This window comes from Symphalangus syndactylus, chromosome 23 (genome assembly GCF_028878055.3).
Source record: "Symphalangus syndactylus isolate Jambi chromosome 23, NHGRI_mSymSyn1-v2.1_pri, whole genome shotgun sequence".
NCBI classification, from domain to species: domain Eukaryota; kingdom Metazoa; phylum Chordata; class Mammalia; order Primates; family Hylobatidae; genus Symphalangus; species Symphalangus syndactylus.
The window spans coordinates 30,416,336-30,429,470 of record NC_072445.2 but is presented as its reverse complement, the minus strand read 5'-3'; the positions used below and the strand labels follow the sequence as shown (position 1 = coordinate 30,429,470).

Genomic DNA, 13,135 nt, shown 5'->3' with positions numbered 1-13,135 from the left:
GTGATTCAGTATTTGCTAATTCAGTGTTCACATTGACATTATGGAACATAACTACTGTGAATAATGAGAATTGACTACATGACAAAATAGAGTAAATTTTAAGTTTAAGGGCAACCAGTGAGCCAGGGAGGTAAATTGCTTTTTTTTTTCTTTTTTTTTTGAGACAGAGTCTCACTCTGTCTCCCAGGCTGGAGTGCAGTGGTGCTCCGCCTCCCAGGCTCAAGAGATTTTCCCATCCCAGCCTCCTGGGTAGCTGGGATTACAGGCATGCGCCACCACACACGGCTAATTTTTGTATTTTTGGTAGAGACAGGGTTTCGCCATGTTGGCCAGGCTGGTACTGAACTCCTGGCCTCAAGTGATCCGCCCACTTTGGCCTCACAAATTGCTGGGATTACAGGCGTGAGCCACACATGACTGGCGGTAAATTGCTTTTTTGCATTCTTATCCTCATTTTATCACAAAAGCACCAGAACCCATTAGAAAGATGTCGGGAAAGGAGAACAGGCACTGACCTAAGGAAATTCCCCTTCCCAAAACGTTAATCTTAGACCACCACTATGCTGTGACTGTGTCAAGGAAAAAAACATGGCAGATAAATCCAAATCATGTGGGAAGCTATAGCTTTAGGGGAATGTTTTTCACTCTTTCACTGTTGATAATGATATCAACATCCGAAAGTACTCAGAGTTTTTCAGGGTGAAACTGACAGTGTACATGTGGTCCCTGACTCAAGAAGGTTTGACTTACAGTTTTTCAACTTCAGCATGGGTTTTTTGAGACATAGCCCCATCATAAGTTGAGGAGCATAAGGATTTATAATAGTTCAGCTTATGAGTTTTTTTAATTTACAGTGGTTTAATGGGGTGTTAAATGCAGTTTTGACTTAAGGAAATTTTCAGCTTACAATGGGCTTACCAGGATGTAACCCCCAGTAGGTTTATTGGGACAACCCATCATAAGTCAAGGAGCATTTGTAGTTTTTTGGATTTGAAAATGAAAAATATACACAAAGCTATATTACCAAAAACATTTTCCTTTACATATGAAATAAATTCATCTCTTGTTTTAGAGTTAATGATGAAGATGTCAGACTAATGTTATGGGACACTGCAGGTCAGGAGGAATTTGATGCAATTACAAAGGCCTACTATCGAGGTAAAACACAGGATTTATTTATTTATTTTGTTTGGGCACATTATTTTGGCTAAATAAATAATTTTGCTTTCTTTGTTTCCCATATAAGGGCTTCTCTTGAAGAATAGTTAAAATGATTTCAAAGTATTTTTTAAAACCCCAGTTCATTATTCTTCTAAAGATCTTTTATAGTAGCAAATAATACCTGGTACTATAGACAGTTTGTCTCTGCCTTAGAATTATATGACTCATGTAGGCATTCCCAGACCAAATCAGTAAGAAACTCTTAAACGCCTACTTTGACCCCAAGAAAATGACTGTATAGTCAGAGAGTGGAAGCTCACATATGAAAAAGTAAAGCCCTGGCAAATAAGATGACATTTGTTATGACACATGAAGTCACACGGTAAAGCCTTTTCACTGCTGTAGGAGTTCAGAGAAGTATGAGATACCTGTGAAAGGAAGGAACCATGACTAAAGAATTTAAGGCTCTAAAATGTGGGCTAAAATTTCTTAAAAGGCTAAATTAAACTTCCAAATGGAACTTAAAAGTTTCCTTTAACATTTTCTTATAAAATTTTGCCCTTTTCTTTTGGAATTTAAAACACCATTTTCAGTGTTCCTGTAACTCAACTGCCAATAGTGATTAAAGTGAGAGAACACAGTAACAAAAGCTTGGTGGAATACCATGTAGCATTATAGCCTGTTGATGCCAAGTAAATATTAATTGATCATTCGTAGTGACAGGTATTTAATACTCTGCATTTCACAGATGCTGTGGGAAATAAAAAGGCACAACTGATATGCTGATTATCCCATCTGTGATGTCCCTCTTTTCTGAACTTTTCACCGCGTTGTAATTAAAACTTGTTTTCTAAAGACACAACTTCCTCTGCTGCCTTCTCTAAGGGAGGCTTTTTACCCATATCCCTGCATACTCTCATTCTTCAAGACTCAAAGGCTGTTGGGCAGAGGGCGTCTTGTTTCTCACTGCTCCTTCCACACCATTCCTCCTCTTTTCTCCTTCAAAAACCTCGGCACCTTGAAAGTCCAGGTCACGAGACTTTTACCCACCACTAATCCCCCTGCTTGCTATGGTCCATCAACTTCCTTTATAAGCCTCCTTTCTGATAACACTGGCATCTGACTCAGTTTCTTCTCCACAATTGTTTGGGTTACTTTTTGAAAATTCAGCCTGTTGCTCATTTCCTTGTTTTCAAGGCCAACAATTGTTTCATTACCCCAAAATCTAAACCTCTGTAGTCTCCTACTCTCTGACCACTACTGGTGGTTTGTGGCTTGCTAACTTTAATACCCAGACGCTTTCTAGTCCTGTAGGACCTTTAACTCCCTGACCTACGCTCTCTGCATAATACTTGCTCAGCAAAATGCCCAACCCAGTTAAACCCGACTATCTACCAATCTGCATCCAAGCACCTGAACCATATAGAGATCAGCCAACCATTGAGACTGAACTTTGAAGCTACTATCACATAACCTTAATGAGGACGTAGTGCTGCCAGGCACTCTCAGTGTTCTTTACTCAAGTCTCTGTCATTTTCCAAAAGAGCTCTTTTGTGTTTTCTCTTGCCTTAACCTTGGGAATCCCTTCCTCCTCTCCACTCTGCTGATTTCTTCACCTCAGTCTTCCTTGAGAAAATAGATGGAATCAGTGAAAACTATTTTATCCTTCCCACTACCAAATCACTTTCGTGGTTAAAACTCTTCAGCATCATATACACAGGACTTTACAACTGTGTTTCTCCTTGTCTGTCCAGCGTCGTCTGCTGATTCCTCACTTGTACTTCACCCTTGAGAAATCCCCCATTTTTTTCTTTTCTTTTTACACTATGCCTGGAATGCTTTCTTGTCTTACTTGACCTTCTGCCTTCAAGCTTAACATCTCAGAAGTCTGTGAAACTTTCTGTGGCCCTCATCCCTGAACAGTTAATAATTTTTTTTAGCTAATTCATATGTTTATTGCATTTATCACTCTATGTAGCATTTGCATATTTATTTTCCCTAAGAGATTATGAGTTACTTTAGCTTCTGGCTTATGGAGTGGCAGGGTTTTTGTCTTTGTCTCCCCAGCCCTGTTGCGTAGCACCTGTTGGCTCAAGTGAATTCAGTTGACCTTAAGAGACAGTATCATTTTGGTTAATTTTTTTATAAAGTGAAATTCTGCTCGTTCATCACACAGTCTCATTTTACTTATCAGATGCTATAACTTTATACTCTGACCTTAAGTAATGGAATTTTATTTATATATAATATATATATATATATACACACACACATACATACACATATATATACACACTTAATATATGTGTATATATGTAATATGTATATATGTAATTAATATAGTGTGTATATATGTGTGCATATATATTAAGTGTGTATATGTGTATATATACACACAAAGTGTATATATTTATAAATGCAGATATATGTATATGTGTACATATACACATATTTATAAATATAAACATGTATATATACACATATACATATATGTATGTATGTAAACATGTCTGTGTAGTATGTACACATATACATGTATGTGTGTATGTATACATATATCTATATTTATAAATATAAATGATTTCACTTAAAGGTATTTGCTGTCTGAACTAGAAGCCCCAGGAAAGTAGGATCTACCTTGTTTATAGTTGCCCCCATGACTCTTTCTCTAGATTTGAAGTTTTATTCAGAAAATGTGTATTAAGTGTCTCCGTTGTTTTAGGGATATAATAGGCATAGTAAAGCTTGCCCTGGCTTCTTTGTCTTAACTTGTATTTATATTCATGTAATAACATTGCTTAGAAATATATCTGAAAAGTTTCCTTTAAGCTAATTATCTTTTTTACTTCTTAAATCTCCTTTTGTCTTCTGATTTTAAATCTACTCTTTGGTATCATAAAAATTAAAATATATTCTATCTTAGTACATAGAATGCTAGTAGTTGAATACTAAACAGTCCCCAAGAACAGATGATATGGAAGCAGTTATGAATTATTTTTTCAAAGTCTCTTTAAACATCCTATATTGGAAGATACAGGTTTAATGAAACTGAAATAATAGTTATGTATACAATGGAAATTCTTCTGACTTCTTCATGGAAGTCTTCTTTAATATGTCAGTTTACCCAACTTGAAAGGGAACCTATGTTTGTGTGTCCTGGATTATCAGAGAAGCAGTACTTGAAAATAGAATAGATATATTGAATAGCAGTATACCAGTATATGTCTCTTGAAGAAATCTATATATATATGAAAGTTTCAAGTGACAGTGTTAATGAACTTTTAGGTACAGTATCATATAAACACATAATTTCTTCTTTTAGACAGGATTTACCATTGATTTTATTGAAGTAGCTTGCTTCTTTATTTACAAATTTATACCAGTTATATAAAATTGATATACTTGAGAAATTGGGTGAATTCAAGTAACTTTTGAATATATAGCTTATTTTTTTCACTTTTGAAAATGTAGGATTTATTGTAATAATGACAACTAAGGTTTAATAATTGTACTAACATATAGATGACCAAAGAAGTTGCCTTTCTAAATTGGTACCAAGGAAACTTGACTTCCACTGCCTGCTCTAAAACACATTTTGGTTTCTTGCCACCACTACTTACCACTCTATTTACTGTGTACTTTAAGGCTTCCCGTCCACAACAGCTTTGGTTGTTCTCTGTGGCTACCAATTTGGATCCTGAGCACCTGTATCATGGTGTAAGGTTGAGAACTGTGTTTTTACTACCCCAAGCTGTTTTCGGAGTAGATGGTATTGTTTTTTCTACCAAGGCTCTGTCATTCAAGTAGATATTTTTATCAAATTATGAATTTCATCAGCCTTGACAGTATTGATTAACAGGTCCTAAATGTACAGTTTTATTCTTGAGTAAAAGTTATTTGTATTTTTTAATGGAGTTATTACCACTACCTTCCCCACACACTCAGGAAAAAAATAAACATAAAACCTACGTGGAAACACCAGAAAGACGTAGGATTACTTGAGATTTTCATTATTTTATTTTTATATAGTGAACTTTGTCTTCTAAATTCTCTGCATGAAATGTCTGTTCTAGGCCGGGCGCGGTGGCTCACGCTTGTAATCCCAGCACTTTGGGAGGCCGAGGCGGGCGGATCACGAGGTCAGGAGATCGAGACCATGGTGAAACCCCGTCTCTACTAAAAATACAGAAAATTAGCCGGGCGTGGTGGCGGGCGCCTGTAGTCCCAGCTACTCGGAGAGGCTGAGGCAGGAGAATGGCGGGAACCCGGGAGGCGGAGCTTGCAGTGAGCCGAGATCGCGCCACTGCACTCCAGCCTGGGCGACAGAGCGAGACTCCGTCTCAAAAAAAAAAAAAAAGAAAAAAAAAGAAATGTCTGTTCTTTTTTTTTGAGGAAATAGGCTGGCCTATTCCTTTTTAAGCTTTTGACAGTTTGATGTGACAGTTATTACTTTTTAACCAATAGGGTTATTTTTAGATAATATATTTGACATTATGTTTCTATAATTTAAAAAGGCAAAACTGGCTGGGCTCAGTGGCTCACGCCTGTAATCCCAGCACTTTGGGAGGCTGTGGCCAGCAGGTCACCTGAGGTCAGGAGTTTGAGACCAGCCTGGCCAATATGATGAAACCACGTCTCTACTAAAAATACAAAAGTTAGCCAGGTGTGGTGGCACACACCTATAATCTCAGTACTGGGGAGGCTGAGGCATGAGAATAGCTTGAACCCAGGAGGCAGAGGTTGCAGTGAGCCGAGATCATGCCACTGCACTCCAGCCTGGGTGATAGAGCAAGACTCTGTCTCAAAAACAAAAAACAAAACAAAACAAAAAACAGCCTATCTTAGTAATTTAACTTTTTTTTAGCTGACTATATTAAAATGGCAAAGAGGGTGAGATACTGAGATAGGTCCTCAGTTGCAGCTTCTTCTTTTTCTAAATGGTAAAAGTAAACATTTATCACAAGACAATATGAATTAAAGAAAAAACAGCAATTGTACATAAAACTGAAAAACAGTATATTGAACATTATTTTATGTTTTCCCTTTGGGAAACCTCTTTGGGGTTCCATTAGAATGCTTTTGGTTGCTGCCAAATAAAAATAATTTCATACTGGCTTAAAACTACAGAGATTTACTGATTTGATAGAAAAGTCTGGAAATAGCATCCCTTTTAGTTGTTTGTTCAGCCTATAACCTTACTGATTCTCCTGGCTTTGTCTCTTCCTGTGTGGTACTGGTACCTCCTCATGTTGATTTCCCTTTGGGTTGCAAGATTATCACCAGGAGCAATGACAGCCAGATGCTTTGTTTACATCCTTGGGGAGAGAGGGTTACTTCCCATAGCAGTGGTTCAGATGTCCTGAGCTTTTCTCTGATTAGACCACCCTTGACCTGATTGCGATAATGAGAGGAATGTGATTAATTGACTTGGATCACATTGTACTCCTTGCCACCACCACAACTCCCACCTCCAGCAGAGAATAGGTTTAGTCTACCTGAACCATATGGCTACTATACAGTGGGGGAAAGGTGTTTTTAGGGAGAGATGCCACCTAGGCAATCAGACAATATCTGCTGCTAGTACAGCTTTAGATAGTGATGAAATTAAATAGAAATAAAAGTAAGAAGAGAAGGTAAGGGCTAGAAAGAATGAATTAAGATACAAATTTAGTGCCGCAAATAGAGACACTATGCCATATATAGTTATGACTCGCTGATTTAAATCCTAGAAATGTGTTATTAATGATGCATAAAAATCAACAAATTAAAATTTTAAAAAGAACAATTTTATTATAATTCATTTAAAAGACCCATTATATCAAAGCCATCGCTCAAAGGTATTATTATGGACTTGGAATGCTGGCTTAATTGTATAGTGAGAGATGTTGAAACAAGACCTTCTTGTAAATAGGTTAAACAGAGCACAGATTAGGAAGCCTCTGGGATCCCAGATGATTTCTCTAAAGCTTTTTAGAAAGTCGACTCCAGGCAGTAGGAACCAGTGATTTTAGTTAGTACAGAAAGATACAGACGACATGAAATAGATTTTTGTTACAGTTTTTTACTGTGACTTTGGTTTGTAGGAGAGGAAAAATATCTTTTCCTTCTACTCTTTTTGGTCCTTGATTGGGTCTCTAACAAAAGACAGATTAACAAGAGAAAAACTTATGAATTTATTTAATATAAGTTTTATGTGACAAAGAAGCCTTCATAAGGAAATGAAAACCCAAATAAACAGTTAAACCTGAGCGTTTTTATACCAGGTTTGAGGAAGAGTGCAAAGTCGTTGAAGAATGTGATAGGACACATGAGCTAAGAGCAGTAAACTGGAGGAAACTTAGCAAGATTCATCAGCAGAGGTTCATTCAGATTCCTTTTGGTGTCCCTCTCTCTTCAGAAATGAGGATTCTCCTTTCCTCTGGGTATATGGAGGTCATCTCTCACCTGAAGGGCTTATGACCTCCTTCAGGTGAGAGTCAGAAAATCCTTCCTTTGGGAGGCCAAGGTGGGCGGATCACCTGAGGTCAGGAGTTCAAGACCAGCCTGGCCAACATGGCAAAACCCCATCTCTGCTAAAAGTATAGAAAAATTAGCTGGGCATGGTGGTGGGTGCCTGTAATCTCAGCTACTCAGTAGGCTGAGGCAGGAGAATTGCTTGAACCCGGGAGGCAGAGGCTGCCGTAAGCCAAGATCATGCCACTGCACTCCAGCCTGGGTGACAGAGCAAGACTCCATCTCAAAAAAAAAAAAAAAGAAAAAAAAAAAAGAAAATCCTTCCTGAATTTTATGACCTGCTTCAGAGGAGAAGGGGCTGGGGGAGATCAAAGTGACTCTCCTGCTTCTGCTGTTTTCTCAGATTCCTTCAGCTTAAATATTCAGTACGTCAAGGTGCCATATTTTAGTTTAGCATGTCCAGAGCCCCATTACTGGTATCTCTTAGATGTGGTTCATCTCTGCCCCTATGAAATTCATGTGCATTCTTTGCCCTGCCATTGGGGGAAGCACAGTTCCTTCCCAGTATAGCTCTCTGCTTTTTTTCAGCTGGTTTTGATTTTTCACTCTCACCCATTGCATTTTTCTCAGGCTTGAATCAAGGCATCATTAGTCCCTAATGTACCCCAGTTGCTGGAAATACATAACAGCTTCCTAAATTGGTCTTGTCAGCATCCATTCTTTAAGGTTTGAGATGAAGGAGATGGTGATAGCACCCTCATCCGTCCTACTGCACCTTTTTGCAGGAGACAGGGTTTGGAGTACAGTACTTCCTCTAAAAAAATTCTTTTTTTTTTGGAGACAGAGTCTCACTCTGTCACCCAGGCTGGAGTGCGATGGCATGGTCTCAGCTCACTGCAACCTCTGCCTCCCAGGTTCAAGCGATTCTCCTGCCTCAGCCTCCCAAGTAGCTGGGACTATAGGCGCCCACCACCACACCCGGCTAATTTTTGTATTTTTAGTAGAGACAAGGTTTCACTATGTTGGCCAGGCTTGTCGCGAACTCCTGACCTCATGATCCGCCCACTGCAGCCTCCCAAAGTGCTGGGATTACAGGCGTGAGCCACCACACCCGGCCAAGAAATTCATTACAGATCCTTTTTCTTTCCAACCCCCGTCTCATTAAAAAAAAAAATTCTTGGAGTGCTTGAGGGAGTTCAGAGTTGTGTAGCAGGATCATCAGCCATTTGCTTTCTAAATTCTGCAAATAATGATCTGTCTCATAAATCTTGGAATCTTGTATTTGTTACATGCTTTACTGGTACCTCAGTCAGTTTTTTTTTTTAAAAAAGGGTGGATGGTAAGGGGTCATCTTTTGAGCTTTTTAAACTAAATATTAGAAAGGGCTTTCTGGTCATTAGGATTTTTCCAGACGTAAAAGAAGCATGATGAATCACAGCTTGACAAAGTATTTTATCTGTCTAGATGGAAGATGATATTCAGTTAGGGGAAATGGAAACAAGTGGTTGTCCAACATTTGTCAGAATTATTATAACCATAAAAGTAATCCATAAAAAGTAATCCAGTTGATTTTTTTTCCATTTTAGTAATATATTTAGGTTAAATCAGACAGGGTGGTGCAGCATTTGATATAAAGGCTTGGTATCAGGTGAACCACCCTGCTTTGGAGATTTGTGTACCATTGTTTCTAGAGATTGTAATTTATCTTCTTAGGAATTATTTTTTCAATCTTATTTCAGATTTTTTATTTCCTGCAGTTCTTGTTTTTTGATTTTGTTCTTTATACTGCACAAATCCATTTTTCTCCTGTGGTTTAATAGTCATACATTCTCTTATTCTTGAGGTGATTGCCTGTAACTTAAGGCACTTATTGTCTTAGTTGAAGCCTTTCTGTGCCCTCCCACTGCACGACATGGGTGGGGCTGGTTTATTTGGGACATGATCCCGGGAAGTAGAGTGAAAGACTAGGGAGAATGAGGCAAGGAAGGGAGAAAAACCAGTAACGGGTTCTAAGTATCACTGTGGGCCACTGGGGCTCAGTCTCCCTGAGGAACCATGAAGAGAGGCCTCAGGAGCCCACCAAAGGGAGGCTGAGGTGTTAATTCCACCCCCTCCCAGAGGCATCACTTCCCCCTTGGGGATGCGTCAGAAAAGCCCCCAGCAGCATAGGCAGGAGCAGCTGGCACAGGAGCTGTCCCCCACAGCTGCGCTGAAGCCGGGTTGAGGGGACATGCATGCAGCCACAGGCCTCTGCTGCAGGGTTGTTTATTTACCTCCCTGATTATGTAAACATCTTCCCTTTCTTCACACAAGCACTTTGGCACGTTCCCACATTTCTCTGGTCTCTACCCATTCTTTCCTTCCCCTGCTAAATAATTTTGGGGTTGTTATGGACATACTTTATCTTTTGGTCTTTGATTTTTTAAATAATGTTGAGCTTTTCTTAATCATGCTTACTGCCCATATCTCTGGCATTATCTGTTTGTTTGTTTTTTCCATCATATATGCTTCCTCTAAGAGGTTTTTTGGTTAAGTGTCTGAGACCTTGAACACTTGGAAATACCCTATTGTGCCCTCAAATTTAAATGACAGTTAGCTGGACATAAAGCTGTAGGCTTAAAGGTAATTCATTGAGTTTTATGATAAAGAACAAATTTTTTCTTTCTTTCTTTCTTTTTTTTTTTTTTTGAGACAGAGTCTCACCCTTTTGCCCATGCTGGAGTGCAGTGGCACAATCATAGCTCACTGCAGCCTCAACCTTCCAGGCTCAAGCAATCCTCCCACCTCAGTCACCTGAGTAGCTGGGACTACAGGTGTGCACCACCACGCCTGGCTGACTTTTGTATATTTTGTAGAGATGGGGTTTTGCCATGTTGCCCAGGCTGGTCTTGCAGTGGCGCGATCTCGGCTCACTGCAAGCTCTGCCTCCTGGGTTCACGCCATTCTCCTGCCTCAGCCTCCCGAGTAGCTGGGACTACAGGCACCTGCCACCACACCCGGCTAATTTTTTGTATTTTTAGTAGAGACGGGGTTTCACTGTGTTAGCCAGGATGGTCTCGATCTCCTGACCTCATGATCCACAGTTTCTTAAAATATGATTACATAATTTTTTTATTTGTAGTTGAGGTGAATATTACAGCTCAAGTGAATATAAGTTTATTTATCAGTATACTAATGTGATCTCTTCAGTTTTATTTTCCCTTAAATTCTGAGAAGGTCTCAGGGTGTGTTTGTCTCTCTCTTTCTGTATTTTGCATTATTCATTTATTATTTGGATTAAAACCTGTTTTTAGGCCAGGCACAGTCACTCACACCTGTAATCCCAGCACTTTGGGAGGCTGAGGCAGGCAGATTGCTGGAGCCCAGGAGTTTGAGACCAGCCTGGGCAACATTGGGAGACCCCATCTCTACAAAAAAAAAAAAAAAAAAAATACAAAGAATTAGCTGTGCACGATGGCAGGCTCCTCCTGTAAGTCCCAGTTACTCAGGAGGCTGAGGTGGGAGGATTGAGTGAGTCTGGGAGGTGGAGGCTGCAGTGAGCCGTGATCATGCCACTGCACTCCAGTTTGGGCAACACAGTGAGACTTTGTCTCAAAAAAACCAGAAAACAAAAAACCTGTTTTTAGGGTAGGGAAGATTTTCCAAATGAACCTTCTGTTTTTATAGTAATAGCAAACTGCTGTTTTCTTTCTGTGGTCTTTTGCTTTCTACAGTATTCCCCCAGTGATAGATAGATATACAGACTATTTTTGGCTCTAGAGTGTCTTAGTCCAGACATATCTTGAGTCTTGGTAGAAAACCCTTAGACCAGAGGGATCTGTAAGGAAGGGGTAATGGTAAGAAAACATGCCTTGATTTCAGGAAATCATCTTGACCCCCAGGATGATCTTCTCTTGTTGCTTACATGCCTGCTTTTACCACCTGCTACCTGAATCAATAGCCAATAATTTATGAAACTGATTCTTCTAAGAGGTTTCTGCTTATTTTGTCTTTGATATTATCAGCCTAAAATGACAGTTGATGGTTAAAATATTGTCAATGGATACAATATGGGTGGGTAAAAGTATGCAGTGAAACAGGGCAAACCAAGTTTCCCCCACCCCTCTATTATATATATATACACTCTTGGCATTGGCTTTCCAATTATGTTCCTTAGGGTCACTGGCATTCTACTGAAATAAAGTAATACAATTTATTTAAAAGTGAATAGAATGAACAAATTATGATTTTTTTCTCATAAATTTTTCTTAAATCTGCATTGAAAGAAATTAAGCAAATGACATTTTTCTTAAATCTGCGCTGAAAGAAATTAAGAAGCAAATTAACAAGAAGAATTTGGCAACAGCCTGTAATTTTAGTTTACCATTCTCTCTAGCTTTTATAATGGAATTAAGTCAGTATTTTATGGTATTCCAAAAAGAATGTGTATGGTTTTGAGGGTACTTTGACAGTTGAACACATTTGAGAACCACTGTTTTTGGTAAAAATGAAAATAGAATTTATGTGTTGAAAAGTAAAGAAGAGTAGTACAAAGATGAGTTCAGCATAAATAGAGTTTATATGTTCAAAAGTAAAGAAGAGTAGTACAAAGATGAGTTCAACATTTATTTACATAAAAGTTGTTTGGAATGGCTAAATGTTGCCCCCATTCTGCATGAGATTGTTTCTTAATGGAAATGTAATATGTTAATGTAAATGCCTGGATTGGTTGATTGATTGATTGTGAACTTACAGGAGCCCAGGCTTGTGTGCTCGTGTTCTCTACCACAGATAGGGAATCTTTCGAAGCAGTTTCCAGCTGGAGAGAGAAAGTAGTAGCCGAAGTGGGAGATATACCAACTGTACTTGTGCAAAACAAGATCGATCTCCTGGATGATTCTTGTATAAAGAAGTAAGATGGCTACTTTTTGGGGAGGAGGGACAGTAATTCTATAAAGTTAAGACATCTTAATTTTTGCATCGTTTTACGGGATCTAGGAAAAATTCTATACTTTGATTTTGAAGGCTTTAATGACTTAAATATTTTAATTTGCCTAAAATTTCTGTGAGCTATTCTATGTGATTGGTTTAGGTTAAAAAATTCATTCTGATTCCTAAGTAGATAAAATTAAAGGATTAAAATTTGAAGGCTCTTTTAGAATTCTAATCTCAGGTCTTTGCACAAGAAATCTAATTCTTCATGTTAAGTCAAACCTTAATATGGTAAGAATGTTAAGAAAAGCATCCCTAGATTTTGTAATACCCAGAATAAGTAGCTATCCTATGTGGATGAATTTTAATTAAGGGTTCAGATTCATATTGTTTTGTATATTCAGAACTCTTATGCTCAAATTTGTGAACAGATAATTTCTGTTTATAAATATTTACTTATTATTTTTGCTAGTTTTGAAAATATTTGCTTGGTTTTTACCTGTTTTTTAAGTCTTCTTGTGTTAGTTATCTGTTGCTATATAACAAATTAGCCCAAAACTTTGTGTCCTAAAACAACAAACATCTATTATATCACAGTTTCTGTAGGTCA

The 13,135-nt window shown here is 38.3% G+C and overlaps 1 protein-coding gene across 8 annotated transcripts in view; it reads left to right on the top strand.

Moving 5' to 3' along the window:
- Positions 1-13,135, top strand: part of RAB23 (RAB23, member RAS oncogene family) — a 35,756-nt gene that overhangs the window by 13,530 nt on the left and 9,091 nt on the right. For 6 of the 8 annotated variants that reach the window (XM_063632839.1, XM_055263463.2, XM_063632836.1 and 3 more), the window contains 2 exons: positions 1,073-1,158; positions 12,349-12,505. In XM_063632839.1, coding sequence (XP_063488909.1) covers positions 1,073-1,158; positions 12,349-12,505 — 243 coding nt within the window. The remainder of the gene's footprint in view (positions 1-1,072; positions 1,159-12,348; positions 12,506-13,135) is intronic. The other 2 variants (XM_063632842.1, XM_063632841.1) reach the window with 1 other exon arrangement.